We start from the raw sequence: 16,836 nt of genomic DNA on the forward strand, positions 1-16,836 counted from the left end.
AAAAAAAGAATCCTAATTAGAGACAGAAGTTGTAAGTAATCCCTGTTTGACAATGGATTTCTTTTGGAGAGGTTGAAAACAATCATTAACATCAATTTAAATGCTTATTTACTTTACAGCAGTTAACTATAAAGTGACCTTTGAGGAAGGGTATGTTTTGAAAAATTAAGCAGGAAAATTGGGGTTGCCAGTCCTTTTGGGAGATGACTCTGAAATAAACCATTCAAAGTACTGAGAAATTGACCATCCTACAAACTTCAGTAATTCATTAAATGTTCAACTTTTTCAAAACACGGTAAAAGTGGCTCATTCAAGATTTTGGGGTTGTTATTTGGTGTATCCAAAGAATGCTGTATTTAGCATTCCTGTAGTTGGATACATGTTAGGGTGTTTATTTGTTAAAACAGGATAGTTGACTGCAGGGGAAATATTTAAAGTAAAATTTTAAAATTGAGATAATTTTCTCTCATTGTTTCAGAAAAGGTGGTATAATTGCTTTCTTGAGACTTTGCTCTTTAGAGAGATTCTACTTGGGTACATAATAGAATAGTAAACACTTTTACAGTGCTTCCTATATGTCAGGTATTTTTCTAAAAGTTTTATGTATATTAAACCACACACCCTAAGACAACACTCTGAGGCTAACACTATTATCTACCACTCCTCTTTTTTTAATTAATAACTTTGTTTTTTAGAGCAGTTTTAGATTCACAACAAAGTCGAACAGAAAGTACAGTGATTTCTTATATACCCTCTGCCCCTCCTCCACCCCCGGATCTCCTCTTTATCAACATCCCCCACCAGAGTGGTACATTTGTTACAATGCTGAACCTATATTGACACATCAGTACTATCCAAAATTCATAGTTTACGTTAGGGTTCACTCTTGGTGGGGGGTACATTCTTTGGGTTTAGACAGATGGATAATGACATGCATCCACCATTGTAGTAGTGTAGTATACAGAGTAGTTTCACTGGCCTAAAAATCCTCTTTGCTATGCCTAACATTCCTCTTCCTCTCTTAATCATTATTTTTACTATCTCAATAGTTTCTTTCTTTCCAGAATGTCATGTAGTTGGAATCCCACAGTCAGATTGGCTTCTTTTGCTTAGTAATATGCATTTAAGTTTCCTCCATGTCTTTTTGTGGCCAGATAGCTTATTTCTTTTTTAATCCTGAATAAAATTCCATTGTCTGACTGTACCACAGCCCATTTACTCATTCACTTACAGAAGGATGTCTTGCTTGGTTCCAAGTTTTGCAATTATGAATAAAGCTGCTATCTATATCTATATCCGCGTGCAGGTTTTTGTGTGAACATAAGTTTTCAACTCCTTTGGTAAATACCAAGGAGTTCGATTGCTGGATTGTAAGTTAAGAGTATGTTTAGTTTTGTAAGAAATTGCCGAACTGTTTTCCAAAGTGGATGGACCATTTGCCATGATGAATGAGACTTAATGGTGCCTTACCAGCATTTGGTATTGTCAGTGTTTTGGATTTGGGCCATTCTAATATGTGAGTAGTGGTATTTCATTGTTTTAATTTTCAAATCCCTAATGATATATGATGTGGAACATCTTTTTATATGCTTACTTGCCATTTATGTATCTTCTTTGGGGAGGTGTCTGTTAAGGTCTTTTGCCCATTTTTAAAATCAGGTTGTTTGCTTTCTTATTATTGAGTTTTAAGAGTTCTTTGTATATTTTGGATAGCAGCCCTTTATTAGATGTGTCTTTTCCGAGTGTTTTCTCCCAGTGTGTGGCTTGCCTTCTCATTCTCATGACGCTCTTTCACAGAGCAGAAGCTTTCAATTTTAATGAGGTCCAGAGTTTATCAATTACTTTTTTTCATGGATTGTGTCTATATTTTGTATGTTATACCTATTGTGTACTGTATTCTTACAATCAAGTAAGCTAGAGAAAAGAAAATGTTATTAAAATCATCAGGAAGAGAAAATGCATTTAGCAATACTACACTGTAAAAAATCTGCGTGTAAGTGGACCTGCACAGTTCAAACCTGTGTTGTTCAAGGGTCAACTGTGTTTCTTTTTTTACTCTTTTTAATGGTTGCCCTAGAGTTTGCGCTAAACATTCTACAGCTCACCCAAGTCTGCTTTCAAATAACCCTATACCACTTGGGGAGTGGTGCAAGTACCGTGTAGTTAAATAATCCTGATTCCTCCCTCCCATCCTTTGTATCATTGCTGTTATTCAATCCATTTACATACAAGCAATTTGTATTCAAAGTGACTTTGAATACAGACAAGTACATCTGACTTCAGATAGTACATCTGAATGTTAGCAGAATGGAGCAGAGAGGGTATGAGACTTGAAATGTGGAGCCTGGAGCTGCCTCCTAGTTTCAATACCAGGTTGCTCTGTAAGTCAGGGCAGGACACTTCTCTGTGTGCCTGAGGGATAAGATGGTGTCTAAGGACCAGCCCAGGCTGCAGCCCTCAGGGGCTTTCCATTACCCTGAAGTCTGTAGTAGCAGAAGTGCTCTATCTGAGTTCTTAACAGGTTTCTGTTGCTTCCATATGTATGGAAAACAGGCTACATATACATACCTGCAAAGCGCTCCATTGTGTTTTTGGAAAAGACTGTGGAACAGGTTCCTGGAGCGTTTTGACAAGTTTCAGATAGAGGTACCTAATCCTGACCCTGGAGGTTTGGAAAGACTCATCAGCTATGTTCTCATTGATTTCTGGTTATTGGCTAGTTAAGGAGTGGCAAGCATCTTAATTGTACATTAATGAGGACTTAATTACAATTAACTGATTCCATAGCAGCTAGTGATGATTAGTTTTAAAGAAAGGCTATGTTAGTTCAAGTAGTTCCATAGCCTTTCAGGCTGAGAAAGGATGGACTGTAAGACACCTTTAGAACAGAGCTCTCCGCATCTCCAGATGTCTCCATCATTTGAACTTGAGGACAGAATACATCCTCTGGATCAAGTCACTCGTATGACTTAGGCCTCTTCTAAGGAGCGGGGGGTCACGAACATTTCAGAGTGTAGGTGTGGACACTGGGATTCCAAGTCAGGCTTCTCTGTCTTATTAACTCTTTGGTTTTGGACAAGCTCTGTGTTTGAGTTGAGAGTCTCACTGGTTTGTTGGGAAACTTATGAGATAAAAGACATTAAAAAAAAAAGTCTTTATTCGGCCTTTACTTATTTTTTTCTCAGATGCTCTTCTTTAAAAAAATTTTTTTATTATTTTTTTTAAAAAGATTTTATTTATTTATTTGACAGAGAGAGACACAGCGAGAGAGGGAACACAAGCAGGGGGAGTGGGAGAGGGAGAAGCAGGCTTCCCGAGCAGGGAGCCCGATGGGGGGGGCTCGATCCCAGGACCCCGGGATTACGACCTGAGCCGAAGGCAGACGCTCAACGACTGAGCCACCCAGGCGCCCCTACTCTGGTTTTTTCTATATCTCTATGTCTGTCTCTCCAATTTTGGGGGCAGGGGTTTGCCCTGTGCTCTCACTTCTCTGACTGATTGAAGAAGAGTTGTTGATTTTTCAGTTTGTTACCTTTTTACTTTTTAGGACAGAGTGACAGCTTCTAAATTCCTTGCATGCTGGACCAGAAACCACCTATTATCCCTCTTTTTACATGGAAGGAAACCAAGGTACAAAGCTATTTATTAATTTGATCAAGGGCCCCACCTGGCATGCAGTGGAGCCAGGATTTGAATCTAGGTGTTCTGGCTCAAGAGTCTGTGCTCTTAACCACCACACCATTAAGGACAACAAGCAGGTTGGGCCAGTGGGGAAAGGAAGAATATGTTTTCTTATCATGAGTCATTCGTGTCTCCTACGTTAACATTTTCAAAAAATTTTCCAAAACACTTAAAGGAACAAGTATCAGAATGGTTGGCTTGAAAATAATGATTACTAAAACTTGAAGTAGATACAGTGAGTAAATACTTTAGAGTAAAAAAAAAAATCACTCCTGGGCGCCTGGGTGGCTCAGTCGTTAAGCGTCTGCCTTCGGCTCAGGTCATGATCTCAGGGTCCTGGGATCGAGCCCCACATCGGGCTCCCTGCTCTGCGGGAGGCCTGCTTCTCCCTCTGCCACTCCCCCTGCTTGTGTTCCTGCTCTCGCTATCTCTGTCTCTGTCAAATAAATAAATAAAATCTTTAAAAAAAAAATCACTCCTAAACCTACCATCTTTACAGATTACATTTCGGTTTGGTGTCCATCTTTATGGACTACGTGGATATTGTGTATTCAGCTTTTTCACTTAACATTGTATCATGGCGATTTCCCCATGTTTCTGTATCTTCTTTACAAAATACATTTAATAGCTATTTATTCTACCTTGGTGATGTGCTAAAATTTACAAAAATATTCTCTTAATGTTCGACGTTTGATAATTATTATTTTTCTTTTACAATGATAGATAATGTCCCGCAATTGGTTTCCTTCCTTTGAGTAATTTCATTCAGGACAGCTCCATGAATGTGTGTATTGGGTCACTGGGTATGGATACATATATAACTATTGCTGACTTTTGTCATATTAGTTTCCACAATGGTTGTGTCGATTTTCTGGGCTTCCAACATTGTATAATTTTATGAAATTATAGAAAATATTTTATATACATATATTGAAAACCTCTTAGATACAAGTGCAGTGTCAATACCAGACGGATCTGAAATTACACATCTTCTATAAACGGATGCATAACCTTTTCCCAGATACTCAGTTTATGTTGCATGCAGCCTTGCATGTGGGAGGCAGTCTATAGATATTTATTGGATGGATAGATGGATGGAGGGATGACCTCCAACTGATTCCTTCTAATTAACACACAGAAAGTGAGTGGCAAAGTTGAGATGATACTCTAATTTATAATATAGAGCTCTTTCTCCTACTTTAACTGCGGTTCTACTTCATTCACCAATATATATTGTATACTTAGTATGTGAAAACAGAGTTCTAGATGCTGGGGGTACTACTATCAATAAAACATAGTTCTACCCATCATGTACCTCACAGTTTGATTGAGAAACTCACATACCTCTCTAGAACAAGTTCTCATTCATAAAATGAATGTAGTGACTTCAGAAGTTCCTTCTAGTTTCTGAAACTCTAAACTTCCCAATTCTAGATATTAAGACTCTAGAGTAAGATTATTTTAAAGAGCAATCTAAAGGAACTGGTGATTCAAGATAATGATAGATCTTCTCTTTTCTCCTTCCTTCCTTCCTTCCTTCCTTCTTCCTTCCTTCCCTCTTCATCATTGAGTGCATACTAAACACCAAACACAATTAAGTGCTAGGAATAAAAATAGGAATAAGATAAGTCCTCCTCTCTTAAAAAGTCTACAGTCCAAAATGGGAAGGTTTTTTGAAGAATGGTTTGGCAACATAACAGTACTGCACACAGTGTTTATGTGTATGTGGATGTGACGTGTTTACTCTAATATTCTAGCAGAAACTTAAATTGAGTGGTTCCAGTATTAAAGTAGAGGAGGGAATCAGCTAAGTGCTTCCAAACTTAATGGAAAATATCACTGAATCTTGTAGGTTTATGTCAGGGGAAAATACTGGTTCCATACTTGCCAATATTAAGATGAAAGAGGACAAATGCAAATGGACTCACCACTTCTCTTCTTCTACTTGCACTCCTACGGACTGGAACTTACTGGGTGCTTTATTTTCCCCTGTTTTGTCAGGCTCTTCAGCATCATCCACCTGAAGAAATAATCAAATAGAGGTACCCGATTTTAGTCATCTTGCTTGAAAAACAAATGTCACATTTTATCAGAAACATCTGCAGTACTACTGGAATGTTTGGTGATTTGTAGCCTTTTTGTTCAGTATTTGTGTATTGATGAAGGCCATCAACTACACTGTTAGCATGTGCTTTGACTCTGCTGATCTTAGTAAAATGAAACTTTATTCACTCTTAAGATAAATGTCTATGATTACTCCATAGATTTGTGAGTATGTGCTTACCTGTAAACACTGTATTAGAAAGGAGCACTGCATGGAAATGGGTTCTTGGAAGTTTTGAATTTGCAGATAACAAAATACAAAAGAAGGAAGAAATTTCATTTATTGTAGTTAGAATTGTTGATACTGAGAGATTTAGGTACTAACTTTTTAAGATAAACTATATAGTATCTTCATTTTTTTCCCCCTTAAACTAAGAAATCGACTTTGAATATCATGCCATGGTTTCTAAATAGCTATGTATAGACTACAGTTCACATAGAAAATGTGTCTATATTTAAATGATAGCCTAGGGGCTCCCGGGTGGCTCAGTCGTTAAGCGTCCTCTGCCTTCAGCTCAGGTCATGATCCCAGGGTCCTGGGATTGAGCCCCCCCCCAATCCGGCTCCCTGCTCTACGGGAAGCCTGCTTCTCCCTGTCTCTCACTCCCCCTGCTTGTGTTCCCTCTCTCACTGTGTCTCTCGCTGTCAAATAAAATCTTTAAAATAAATATAAATGAGAGCCTATGGGACAAACCTAAATTTGAAATAAATCTTATGACTATGGAGAGCAATTAGATTTTTTCCTCTTTTTTCTGTGTATTAATAAATTATTTTTTCTAAAAATAAAAACAATTTAATTAAGTAATATGAAATTAAAATACATAAATATAAAATGTAGAAAGATAAAGCCCCTTAAGAATCACTTTCAAACTTTGCAGCACATTTGTACATCTATTAATATGAACCAGCTTGGTGCCCCTATTATTTGTTTTTTAAACTTTGCCCTTCCTTGTACAGAATCCTGAAATCACTATATAGTGAATTTTGTATGGCTTGGAACAGACTTCTTTACCCTGAACATATTTTTAAAAGTATTTACTCTTATGCTGTCATTTTTCTTTTTCATATTTAGTTCCTAAATCCACTGTCCTGAAATGTTTGTGCTTAAGAAACAAAGTAGAGATTTAACATTTTTTTTTCCTACATGGATCATCAGTTGATCTGGCTCCTTTTATCAACTAATTCAATTTTTTTTTAATTTGAGATGCCAACTTTATGTTCTACCAAACTTCACCTATACATTCCCATGTATATGCCTTGTTTTTGGTCTACTGATCTGGTCTTATTACTCCTCCCATTTTTTTTCCTAATCTAATTTTAAATAAATCTTGGTATTTTCTATGGCATGACTCCTCCTGTAATTCTTTTTTTAATGTAATTTTTAAAATTCCTGTGTTATATTGGAGTATTAACTTCTAAATAAATTTAACATCAAATTGTCAAATCTCTCCTTCCAGCTTCTACCTAGTGATAAAACTCACATTGGAATTTTTATTAGTGTTTTAATTCAGTGTATAACTTTTGAGAGAATTGCTATCTTTATACTATGGAGTATTCCTGTGCAGGAATATTGAATGGAATAGTTTTCCACTTTCAGATCTCTTATGTTTTTTTTTTTAAAGATTTTATTTATGTATTTGAGAGAGAATGAGAGATAGCACGAGAGGGAAGAGGGTCAGAGGGAGAAGCAGACTCCCTGCTGAGCAGGGAGCCCAATGTGGGACTCGATCCCGGGACTCCAGGATCATGACCCGAGCCGAAGGCAGTCGCTTAACCAACTGAGCCACCCAGGCGCCCAGATCTCTTATGTTTTATTTAAGGGAAAGTTTTTAGATTGTTTTCAAATAGGTGTTATTATATATTCTTTGTGAAGCTCAATCCTGTTACAGTTTTTGTTACTAATGTGAATGGGCTTGGTTTGCTCCATTACATTTTCTGTGTATTAATAATATACAGAGGGGAGTGCCTAGGTGGCTCAGTTGGTTAAGCAACTGCCTTTGGCTCAGTTCATGATCCTGGAGTCCCAGGATCCAGTCCACATTGGGCTCCCTGCTCAGCGGGGAGCCCGCTTCTCCCTCTGACCCTCCCCCCTCTCATGCCCATTCTCCCTCTCTCAAATAAATATACAAAATCTTAAAAACATATATATACATAGGGGTGCCTGCGTGGCTCAGTCGTTAAGCATCTGCCTTCTGCTCAGGTCATGATCCCAGGGTCCTGGGATTGAGCCCCACATCGGGCTCCCTGCTCAGCGGGGAGCCTACTTCTCTGTCTCCAGATCCCCCTGCTTGTGTTCCCTCTCTCTCTGTGTGTCTCTCTCTGTCAAATAAATAAATAAAATCTTGAAAAAAAATAATATAAACATTACTGATATCTCTGTATTTATATTGTATTCTTTCACTCTAGTGAATCCTAATAATTTTTCAGTGGTTTCCATTAGATTTTCTAAGAGGGCATACATATTATCCACAAATAAAAGCAATTTTACTCTTTCTTTGGAATATTTAGACCACATTTCACTTTCTTGCTTTGTGTACTGGCTAATGAGGGCAAATAGTACTGAACAAATCTGTGAAAATAGGCACCTATATCTAGCTTCTGAATCTAATTGGAATGTCTCTACCATTTCACCTTTAAATATGTTTAATTAGGTTTCTTATAGTTGTCTTATATCATGTTAATATCATGTTAATATCATGTTAATAGTTGGAATGCCTTCTGAATTTTATTCAATACTATATTTCTTTTTTTTTTAGACTTTGTCTTTATTTATTTGCCAGAGATAGAGCGAGAGCGAGAGAGAACACACAAGGAGGGGGAGCAGCAGGTAGAGGGAGAAGGAGGCTCCCCGCCCCAGGACCCTGGGATCTTGACCTGAGCCAAAGGCAGACACTTAACCAACTAAGCCACCCAGGCATCCCTCAATAATATATTTCTTAGCATGCATCTTGATATCATATTTTCCCCCTTACAGCTAAAATAACTTTGAATTTCTGTAACATGCACTATTTGGTACTGACATATTATTTTATTTTTATTTTTTTAAAGATTTTTTATTTATTCATTTGAGACACAGAGATAAGATAGAGAGAGCATGAGCAGGGGGAGAGCAGAGGGATAGGGAGAAGCAGGCGCCCTACTAAGCCAGGAGCCTGATGCGGGGCTCGATCCCAGGACCCTGGGATCATGACCTGAGCTGAAGGTAGACGCTTAACCATCAGAGCCACCCAGGCACCCCTATTTTTCTTTTTCTTTATTTATTTTTTTAAAGATTTTATTTATTTATTTGACAGAGACACAGTGAGAGAGGGAACACAAACAGGGGGAGTGGGAGAGGGAGAAGCAGGCTTCCCGCAGAGCAGGGAGCCTGATGCAGGACTAGATCCCAGGACCCTGGGATCATGACCTGAGCCAATGGCAGTTACTTAACCAACAGAGCCACCCAGGTGTCCCTCCCAGATTTTATATTTCCTCTTTACTAAATTAGTATTACTAATTTACATGTCTGACTATTTTATTTTGACCTTAAAATTTAACAGCATAAAATTGTCACAAGAATTTTTTTTTAAAGATTTTATTTATTTATTTAAGAGAGAGAATGGGAGACAGAGAGCACGAGAGGGAAGAGGATCAGAGGGAGAAGCAGACTCCCTGCTGAGCAGGGAGCCCGATGTGGGACTCGATCCCGGGACTCCAGGATCATGACCTGAGCCGAAGGCAGTCGCTTAACCAACTGAGCCACCCAGGCACCTACAAGAATTTTTTATAATTTTAAAAAAGGCTTTCTCATTTCTAATATCATTGATTTGTGTTTTCCCTCTCAATCAGACTTATTTGTTTTTTCCCCAAGAACCAATTTTGGTTTAATGTATCAATTATACTTTAGTTTTTATTGCTGTTGCTCTGTTTTTGTCTTCCAATGCATATATCTCTACTTTCATCATTAATAATTCCTTTTAACTTATTGTTTGTTTATAGTTTTTTAAATTGAATGTTTTGTTTATATTGTAATATTTCTTGCTTAACTATGAAAGAACTTAGGGCTATGAATTCTTCTGAGATCACAGCTGGGGCCACAACCCATAGTGATGATTTATAGGATTTTTGTCATTTATTTCACAATAATCTTGAATTTCCTCCTTCATCCAAATATTTTTAGAATATTTTTAAATATTTTTAGATGGTAAGCTTTTGTTATCTGCTTAGCATTAATTTCTAGTTTTAATGTGTAATGGTTGGAAACCATGACTGTAATATCTCTTCTTTTTGGAATCCATTAAAATTTCTCAGGAGTTTTGACTTGAGATAAGTCCCCCTAAAAAATCTCTTCCTGAATATGCACTGATTCTGATTTCAATGACATCAAAACAAAGTTTACAAAGTCTGAATGTACTGAGTACTGTTATAGAAAAAACTATTCATGACACTTGTTAAAGAATTGGCAAGGTACACTTTATTCAGGGGGATTATTGTGATAGACCACAGCGGGTTTGGGCTCAACTCCAAATGCAACAGGAAAAAGTAGGAATTTACAGCCAAGGAGCAGGGTGGGAGGGTGGCAGTGGGTAGAAAATTACAGAGAGGAGACAATCAGGCATAAGAGGGGACCTCAAAGGGTCCTTGCTGAAAGCAGGCCAGGGTGATCAGGCACATCAGCTGGGGGATGATGGAGGATGGGGAACATGATCAGATGAGGAACATGACCAGACACCAGTCCTGGGGCATTCTGGCTAAACCGACTTAGGATTCTCACTAAAATTGGGCAATACAAACATGGACACACAAGTACAAAAGTCAAGGCCCAGTCAGGAAGAGAATTCAGAGCAGCCTGACTAAGAGTCAGACCAAGGAGAGGCTTGTTATCAATACCACCTCTACGGCTTTCCTTCATTGGTTTAAGTCCTTTGATTACGAATCAGAGATGAGGTGACTTTTTTATTTCTCAAGGTCCTCTTTTAATTAATAGTAACAACTCACTTGGTTTGTATCATTCTCTGAAATAGTTCACTCAACTTGGCAGTGGGACTCATCTCTTCACATGGGTCATAACATGTATTTCTGTACACTTGGATAGGCATTAAAGGAAATAGATAAGTAAATCTTAGGAGTGCAATCTCAGATAACTTAGTTTTCTTTTCTTTTTAATTCAAAGAATGAGAAAGCAACCACATCTTACGTAATGTGAAGATCAAGCTTAAAGCTCTTTTAGGTTGTTCTGCCACATGAGTTCAATGATCATGGAGGGAAGTCACCATCTAATATCCGGAGGTGGAGAGGTTAAGGTCTAAAGCTACATGAAACTCATCTGTACTTGAAAAAAAATTACACTTGAGAGACTAAAAGATGGTGTAACCCCCTGCTACCTTCGGGGAAGGGAGTAGGAGTCAGAAGTAGAAAGATAGGGGCATTTCATATTTTGTTCTGTATCCATTCATACTGTATGAATCCTTTATGACAATACCGTATGCATATACTACTTATTTTGTAATTTTAAGAAAAACAAATTAACCTTAACGTGACCCTTGACTTTTTAGAAAGACATACAACTTTGCTCTAAATCTGAAGCAACCAGTTATCCTCCCCCCGACCCTCCCAGCACTAGACCACCAGAAAAAGCACCAGATAAAGTAGTTGACTTGAATTTTGGACCATATTATAAACAATACATACTTCAAGATATTCTAGAATCGTATTTAGTGCCATGAAACGTTCTCACTAGAATGCCAACTAAGTATTCTAAGACTTAAGAGTTAAGTGAACTAAGACTACAAATTCACCCTAGCCATCTCAAGCTTTTTAATACACATGCTTATGGTTTATTTATTTATTGGACAAAATGACTTTTTCTGGTGACTTACTTATTGTCTAGCAGCTCCAGGCCCACATTTTATACCCATTTGCTCTGTAGCACTGGGGCCAGGACTCTGCAAACTACATTTCCCAGGCTTCGTTGCTGGCCAGCTTCCAGTTATATTTTAACAAAGGAAGGTGGGAGGAGGGAAGGGACTTTCTTTCTGTTCCCACCTTCTGTGGGCATTGCTCCAGCATACCAGGGCAGCTGTGCTCTAGCTTCTAGCCCTTTTGACCCATGCGCCAGAGGTGCTGCTCCCTTGGACATCCCAGCACCAGCTGACCACACCTGCCATGGTGGTCCAAGGCTGGCTGTACTGGGGACTCTCCCCTGAGCGCCTCAATTCTGGGAACCCCACCTTTCCCTTTTTGCTGCCTTAGTCCTAGAAGTGGTAATTGCTTAGTGCATCATGTTATTGCTCTCTCAACCTTCCCATACCTGTAGAACCAACATTGTGTATCAGACTGCCTCTGTTTGAGAACTGAGCACGGTTTCTGTTTTCCTGAATGGGATTCTAACTGGTTCCATGTGGCTACACTCATGTCAATGAAAAAGGCTTAGAGTGTCAGCCAAAGTAGGATGTTACAGCTTTACAATATGGGGTAGTAGTAAAATTACCCAATGAAACTTTGCCCAATGACGCATGGTAGGTATTTCCCTTAAGAACCATGAGAAAGGGAGAAAGAAAGGATGCATGGGTTTCAAGGACGAGGATGGAGGACATTGCAGTCTGTGGATGGAGGACCTTGTACTCTGTGTTCGAGCCCCACCCCGACTATCTAAACCTACAGCTGCTTCGCATCCAAGTGTTTATCTTCCAAGCTTTAGTCTTTGTATGTAAATTTATCTTTGTGACAAAAATGCACAAATGTCACCACCCTTACATAGTACTTAGGGTAATCTGTTTAAATTTGTGAAGTGACTTTTAGAATGTTTCAAGAAATTGCATAGTAATTATATCTCTGTCCTGAACAAAATTAAGAAAACCCTTAGCGGATAAAATTGCAGCAAGTTGGGCTATGATTTTAAAGGACAGTAATAATAATAACTAGATCTACTATTTAGTGAGCCCACTACACTTGGAACTTTACATATATTCTATCCGTCAGGTTTTTTTAAAGATTTTCTTTATTTGAGGAAGAGAGAGAGAGAGAGAGAGAATGAGCAGGGGTCGGGGGAGACACAGGGAGAGGGAGAAGCAACTCCCTGCTGAGCAGGGAGCCCAGCTGTGGGGCTTGATCCCAGGACCCTGAGATCACGAACTGAGCAGAAGGCAGATGCCTAACCGACTGAGCTACCCAGGTACCCCATGTATCAGCCCATTTTTACTACAACCTATGATAAAATACCCTGTGGAATAGTGACTGTTATTCTCAATTTCCAGATGAGGAAACTAGAACCATTAAGTAATTAGCCTAAACTCACACAGGTTGTAGAGTAAATGATTGTAATATTAGCTGTTGGGCATGGATTAAATTAAAAATGTTGGGTAAGGTTTGGAAACTCTGACCCTAAAGAGGTAAAGGGTGGGAGAGTTCAAGATCCTAGTGTTATATATTTTGGGGATTAGGATTTAAATTGGGTTACAGTATAATAAAATTTGATGACTGTTTTGCATTTTGAATTTTTACTTATTATTCTCCATCAAAGAAGTGGTGTATAGCATGGTCACATTAAGCATCAAGGTACAATCTAGGCTGTCAATGTAGGATGTGTGGCCTTGGGCAAGTTACTCAACCTCTCTGTGTTCTCATCTATAGGGTAGAGATAATCGTACCACCTATGCCATAGGGTTGTTGTAGGGGCTAAATGAGACAACCACATAAAATACTCAGTCCTTCCATATAGTTTCTATAGTAGTGAACAGTGATTGAAGGAAGAGTTAGAGCAATTTTTCCACTCACTAAAATATTCAGATATTTAAGTGGCGGGATGGTGTCTGCAACAAAACTTTCTCCCCAACATTACATGTGGATTTCAGAGTAGTTCCATCTGACTGGGTGAAAATGACAGTAATATAAGGTGGATTTCATGTCTATGAATGCTTTATTCTGAGTAAGAATTTTTTGGAGAAGAGGCGCCTGGCTGGCTTGGTAGAGCTTGTGACTCTTGATCTCGGGGTTGTAAGTTCCAACCCCACGTTGGGTGTAGAGATTACTCAAAAAAAAAAAAAAAAGAATTCTTTGGAGAAGAACCTATGAGATTAACCGGCAGTCTGGGAGGTGATTAAGATGGATATATAGAAGCTTTTAAATAAAATGAACAGTAAGACTGACAAACAACTATCTTTAAAATATGCTATTATTAAGAGTAAAAAGGCAAGATATAGAATAGGGTGAGGTATATGCTAACATCTGGGTGAAAAAAGGGGGAATAAGTTAAAATATATATTTGCTTGAATATGCACAAAGTATCTCTGTATGGAGATGCAAATGTTGGTTATATTAATTTTCTCCAGCAAGGAGAACTGACAGGCTATTAAATAAGAATGGGAGGGAGACTAGTCACTGAACGCCTTTTTGTAACTTTCAAATTTTGAGTCAGAGGAATATTTATCTATTGAAAAATAATGTAGGGGTGCCTGGGTGGCTCAGTCATTAAGCGTCTGCCTTCGGCTCAGGTCATGATCCCACGGTCCTGGGATGGAGCCCACATCGGGCTCCCTGCTCAGCAGGAAGCCTGCTTCTCCCTCTCCCACTCCCCCTGCATGTGTTCCCTCTTTCACTGTCTCTGTCAAGTAAATACATAAAATCTTAAAAAAAAAAATAAATAATGTAAAATAAAGAAAAAACTGAACATTAAGGAAGTAGAAGTAAACTAACATGGTCCGGTGCCAGCTATGGGCCAGATAAGGAAAGTAGATTTTTTTTTTTTTATCATGGGTAATATATACATGACATAAAATTCTTCATCTTAACCTCTTCTAAGTGTATAGTTCCAGCCAGTGTTGAGTACATTCACAATACTGTGCTACCATCACCATCATCCACATCCAGAACTTTTTCATCATCCCAAGTTGAAATTCTGTACCCCCATATGAAGCTGGAATTTGTAAACTCAATCTCAAAATAATTCTGTGAGGGATAGTTAAGGAAACAGGCTCAGGAAGATGGCATCATTTACCTGGGACAGCACAGAGAACCAGCCTCTGCTCTTCCCTACTCCTCCAAATCCCTTGGGCAGTTGGGAGAGCAGTTAGCTTCTAGGGGGAAGTGGGAGTGGGCATGGGGGTGGAGGCTGGCTTTGTGCATGTGCCTCCTGCTGTGTCTTCTAGTACCAGGCACCAATGCCACAAGTTCTGTTAGGAAACTTGATAGCTTGTGCTATGGTAACCTGTAGGTTATATATATATAAAATAAAACCGGGGCGCCTGGGTGGCTCAGTTGGTTAAGCGGCTGCCTTCGGCTCGGGTCATGATCCCAGGGTCCTGGGATCGAGCCCCACGTCGGGCTCTTTGCTCAGCGGGGAGTCTGCTTCTCCCTCTCCCTCTGCCTGCCTCTCTGCCTGCTTGTGCTCTCTCTCTCTCTCTCTGTCAAATAAATAAATAAAATCTTAAAAATAAAATAAAATAAAACCATCTGGGGGCGCCTGGGTAGCTCAGTCATTAAGAGTCTGCCTTTGGCTCGGGTCATGATCCCAGGGTCCTGGGATCGAGCCCTGCATCGGGCTCCCTGCTCCGCGGGAAGCCTGCTTCTTCCTCTCCCACTCTCCCTGCTTGTGTTCCCTCTCTGTCAAATAAAAAAAATAAAAGATTAAAAAAAAAATAAAACCATCTGACTCATTGCTACTAGACAAAATTTAATTGCCCTTTAGAAGTGCACTGTGCAGAATGCACTGTGAAAATACATCATCGTTGTGAAAACCTACCCCACGCCTGGCTTTTAGATGTGCCTTAGAGTTGGTTCATTGTGAATAGATTTATTGGCTGCCACGTCAGGAAGTTATTATTCAAAGGGCACCTGCATGATACGGCACAACAAAAAAGGGAGAAAGGCATGACTCTTCTCCACTGAGAGAAGGAAATTTCTAACAGGGTAAGCCAAGCTGAACAGATGTGAAAAACAAGAATCAGTTTGATCTTATCTTTGAGCAGCAGAAAACACTGGGCTGAACTGAGAAGCCTGCTGAATTATCTACCATTTTTTGAAATGCATGATTAAATAACCAACAATTATGCTGAAACTACTGCACATTCTTTGCTCATGAAGCTGTGATGTGAGTGATTGCTTTCTACACTACCAGTCACTTTGGTCTTGCTCCCCTTCACTCCCACGTGTATGAGAAGTGATTCACATTTTTGTTCTCAGATGGTTACTCAATAGTGTCGAACATACTATAACACAACTCAGTAACCCAGGTTATTCTTGGATGTCCACTCCTTTTTTGAGAATCAAAATGTGCATCAGGAATTGAGGGCACTTTGTGGGTGATTGTATTCATGTTTGTTTAGCTATCCCAATGCTTTGAGTCACACATTTAATTTAGAGGACAAAAACAGCAGCCTCTAATAATGCCTACAGACAAAATCTCTTCATAATTTTTAAGTCACATTTAACAATGTAGGAATTCCAGAGCCAATCATTTGAAAATCTGGTCCCCCACATGGCCTATCACCCAAAATGGCCAGATGGCAAATCTTCTGGAAAAATAAAAGTACTTAATTTCTTGAGTTTTGGGGTCCCTATTGCAAAGGACAGAAAGGGAGGCTGTTACCTGTATCCCAATAGAAAGACATCGATTTTTCTTAAAGTGATCCTTCTTCCTGTCCTCTGTAGTGACAGTGGCTATGGTGGTCGTGGTAGTGACAGCGGCAGGGTTGTTGCTCATGTGTTGACTTGCAGGGCCGTGGATCTGGGCATTTGCAGCTTCGATGGCGGCTGTCAGAGCCTTCATACTGTCCAGGCTCTCCGTGGAGTTGCTCAGTCCAGACTGGCTGATAATATCTCCTCGCTGGCCCTGTCCATCCATGTAGGCATCCTGGGCAGACTCTGTGCTACTCTGGGCTGTGATAGAAATGAAAGGTTTCGTGGTAGTTCTGGGTGGGACTGGAGGTGGTGTCTTCTTATATGTTGTAATGCAAGATGACACTGGAAGACAGTGAAAACAGAGACACTGTGATTTCTGTGTGGGTTTTAATTTCTGTATTGTAACTAACATCCACTGTAAATCAGGGCACATGAAACACACAAAGATACTGAGCA

The 16,836-nt window shown here is 39.3% G+C and overlaps 1 protein-coding gene across 15 annotated transcripts in view; it reads right to left on the reverse strand.

Annotated features, from left to right (window-relative positions):
• DLGAP1 (DLG associated protein 1) overlaps positions 1 to 16,836 on the reverse strand; it is a 942,912-nt gene that overhangs the window by 48,960 nt on the left and 877,116 nt on the right. For 11 of the 15 annotated variants that reach the window (XM_073898465.1, XM_025886688.2, XM_025886687.2 and 8 more), the window contains 2 exons: positions 16,349 to 16,722; positions 5,610 to 5,701 (listed from right to left, as the gene is read on the reverse strand). In XM_073898465.1, coding sequence (XP_073754566.1) covers positions 5,610 to 5,701; positions 16,349 to 16,722 — 466 coding nt within the window. The remainder of the gene's footprint in view (positions 1 to 5,609; positions 5,702 to 16,348; positions 16,723 to 16,836) is intronic. The other 4 variants (XM_073898467.1, XM_073898466.1, XM_025886692.2 and 1 more) reach the window with 1 other exon arrangement.

This window comes from Callorhinus ursinus, unplaced genomic scaffold (assembly GCF_003265705.2).
Source record: "Callorhinus ursinus isolate GAN/ISIS: 27379988/994484 unplaced genomic scaffold, GSC_fseal_2.0 scaffold11, whole genome shotgun sequence".
NCBI lineage: Eukaryota > Metazoa > Chordata > Mammalia > Carnivora > Otariidae > Callorhinus > Callorhinus ursinus.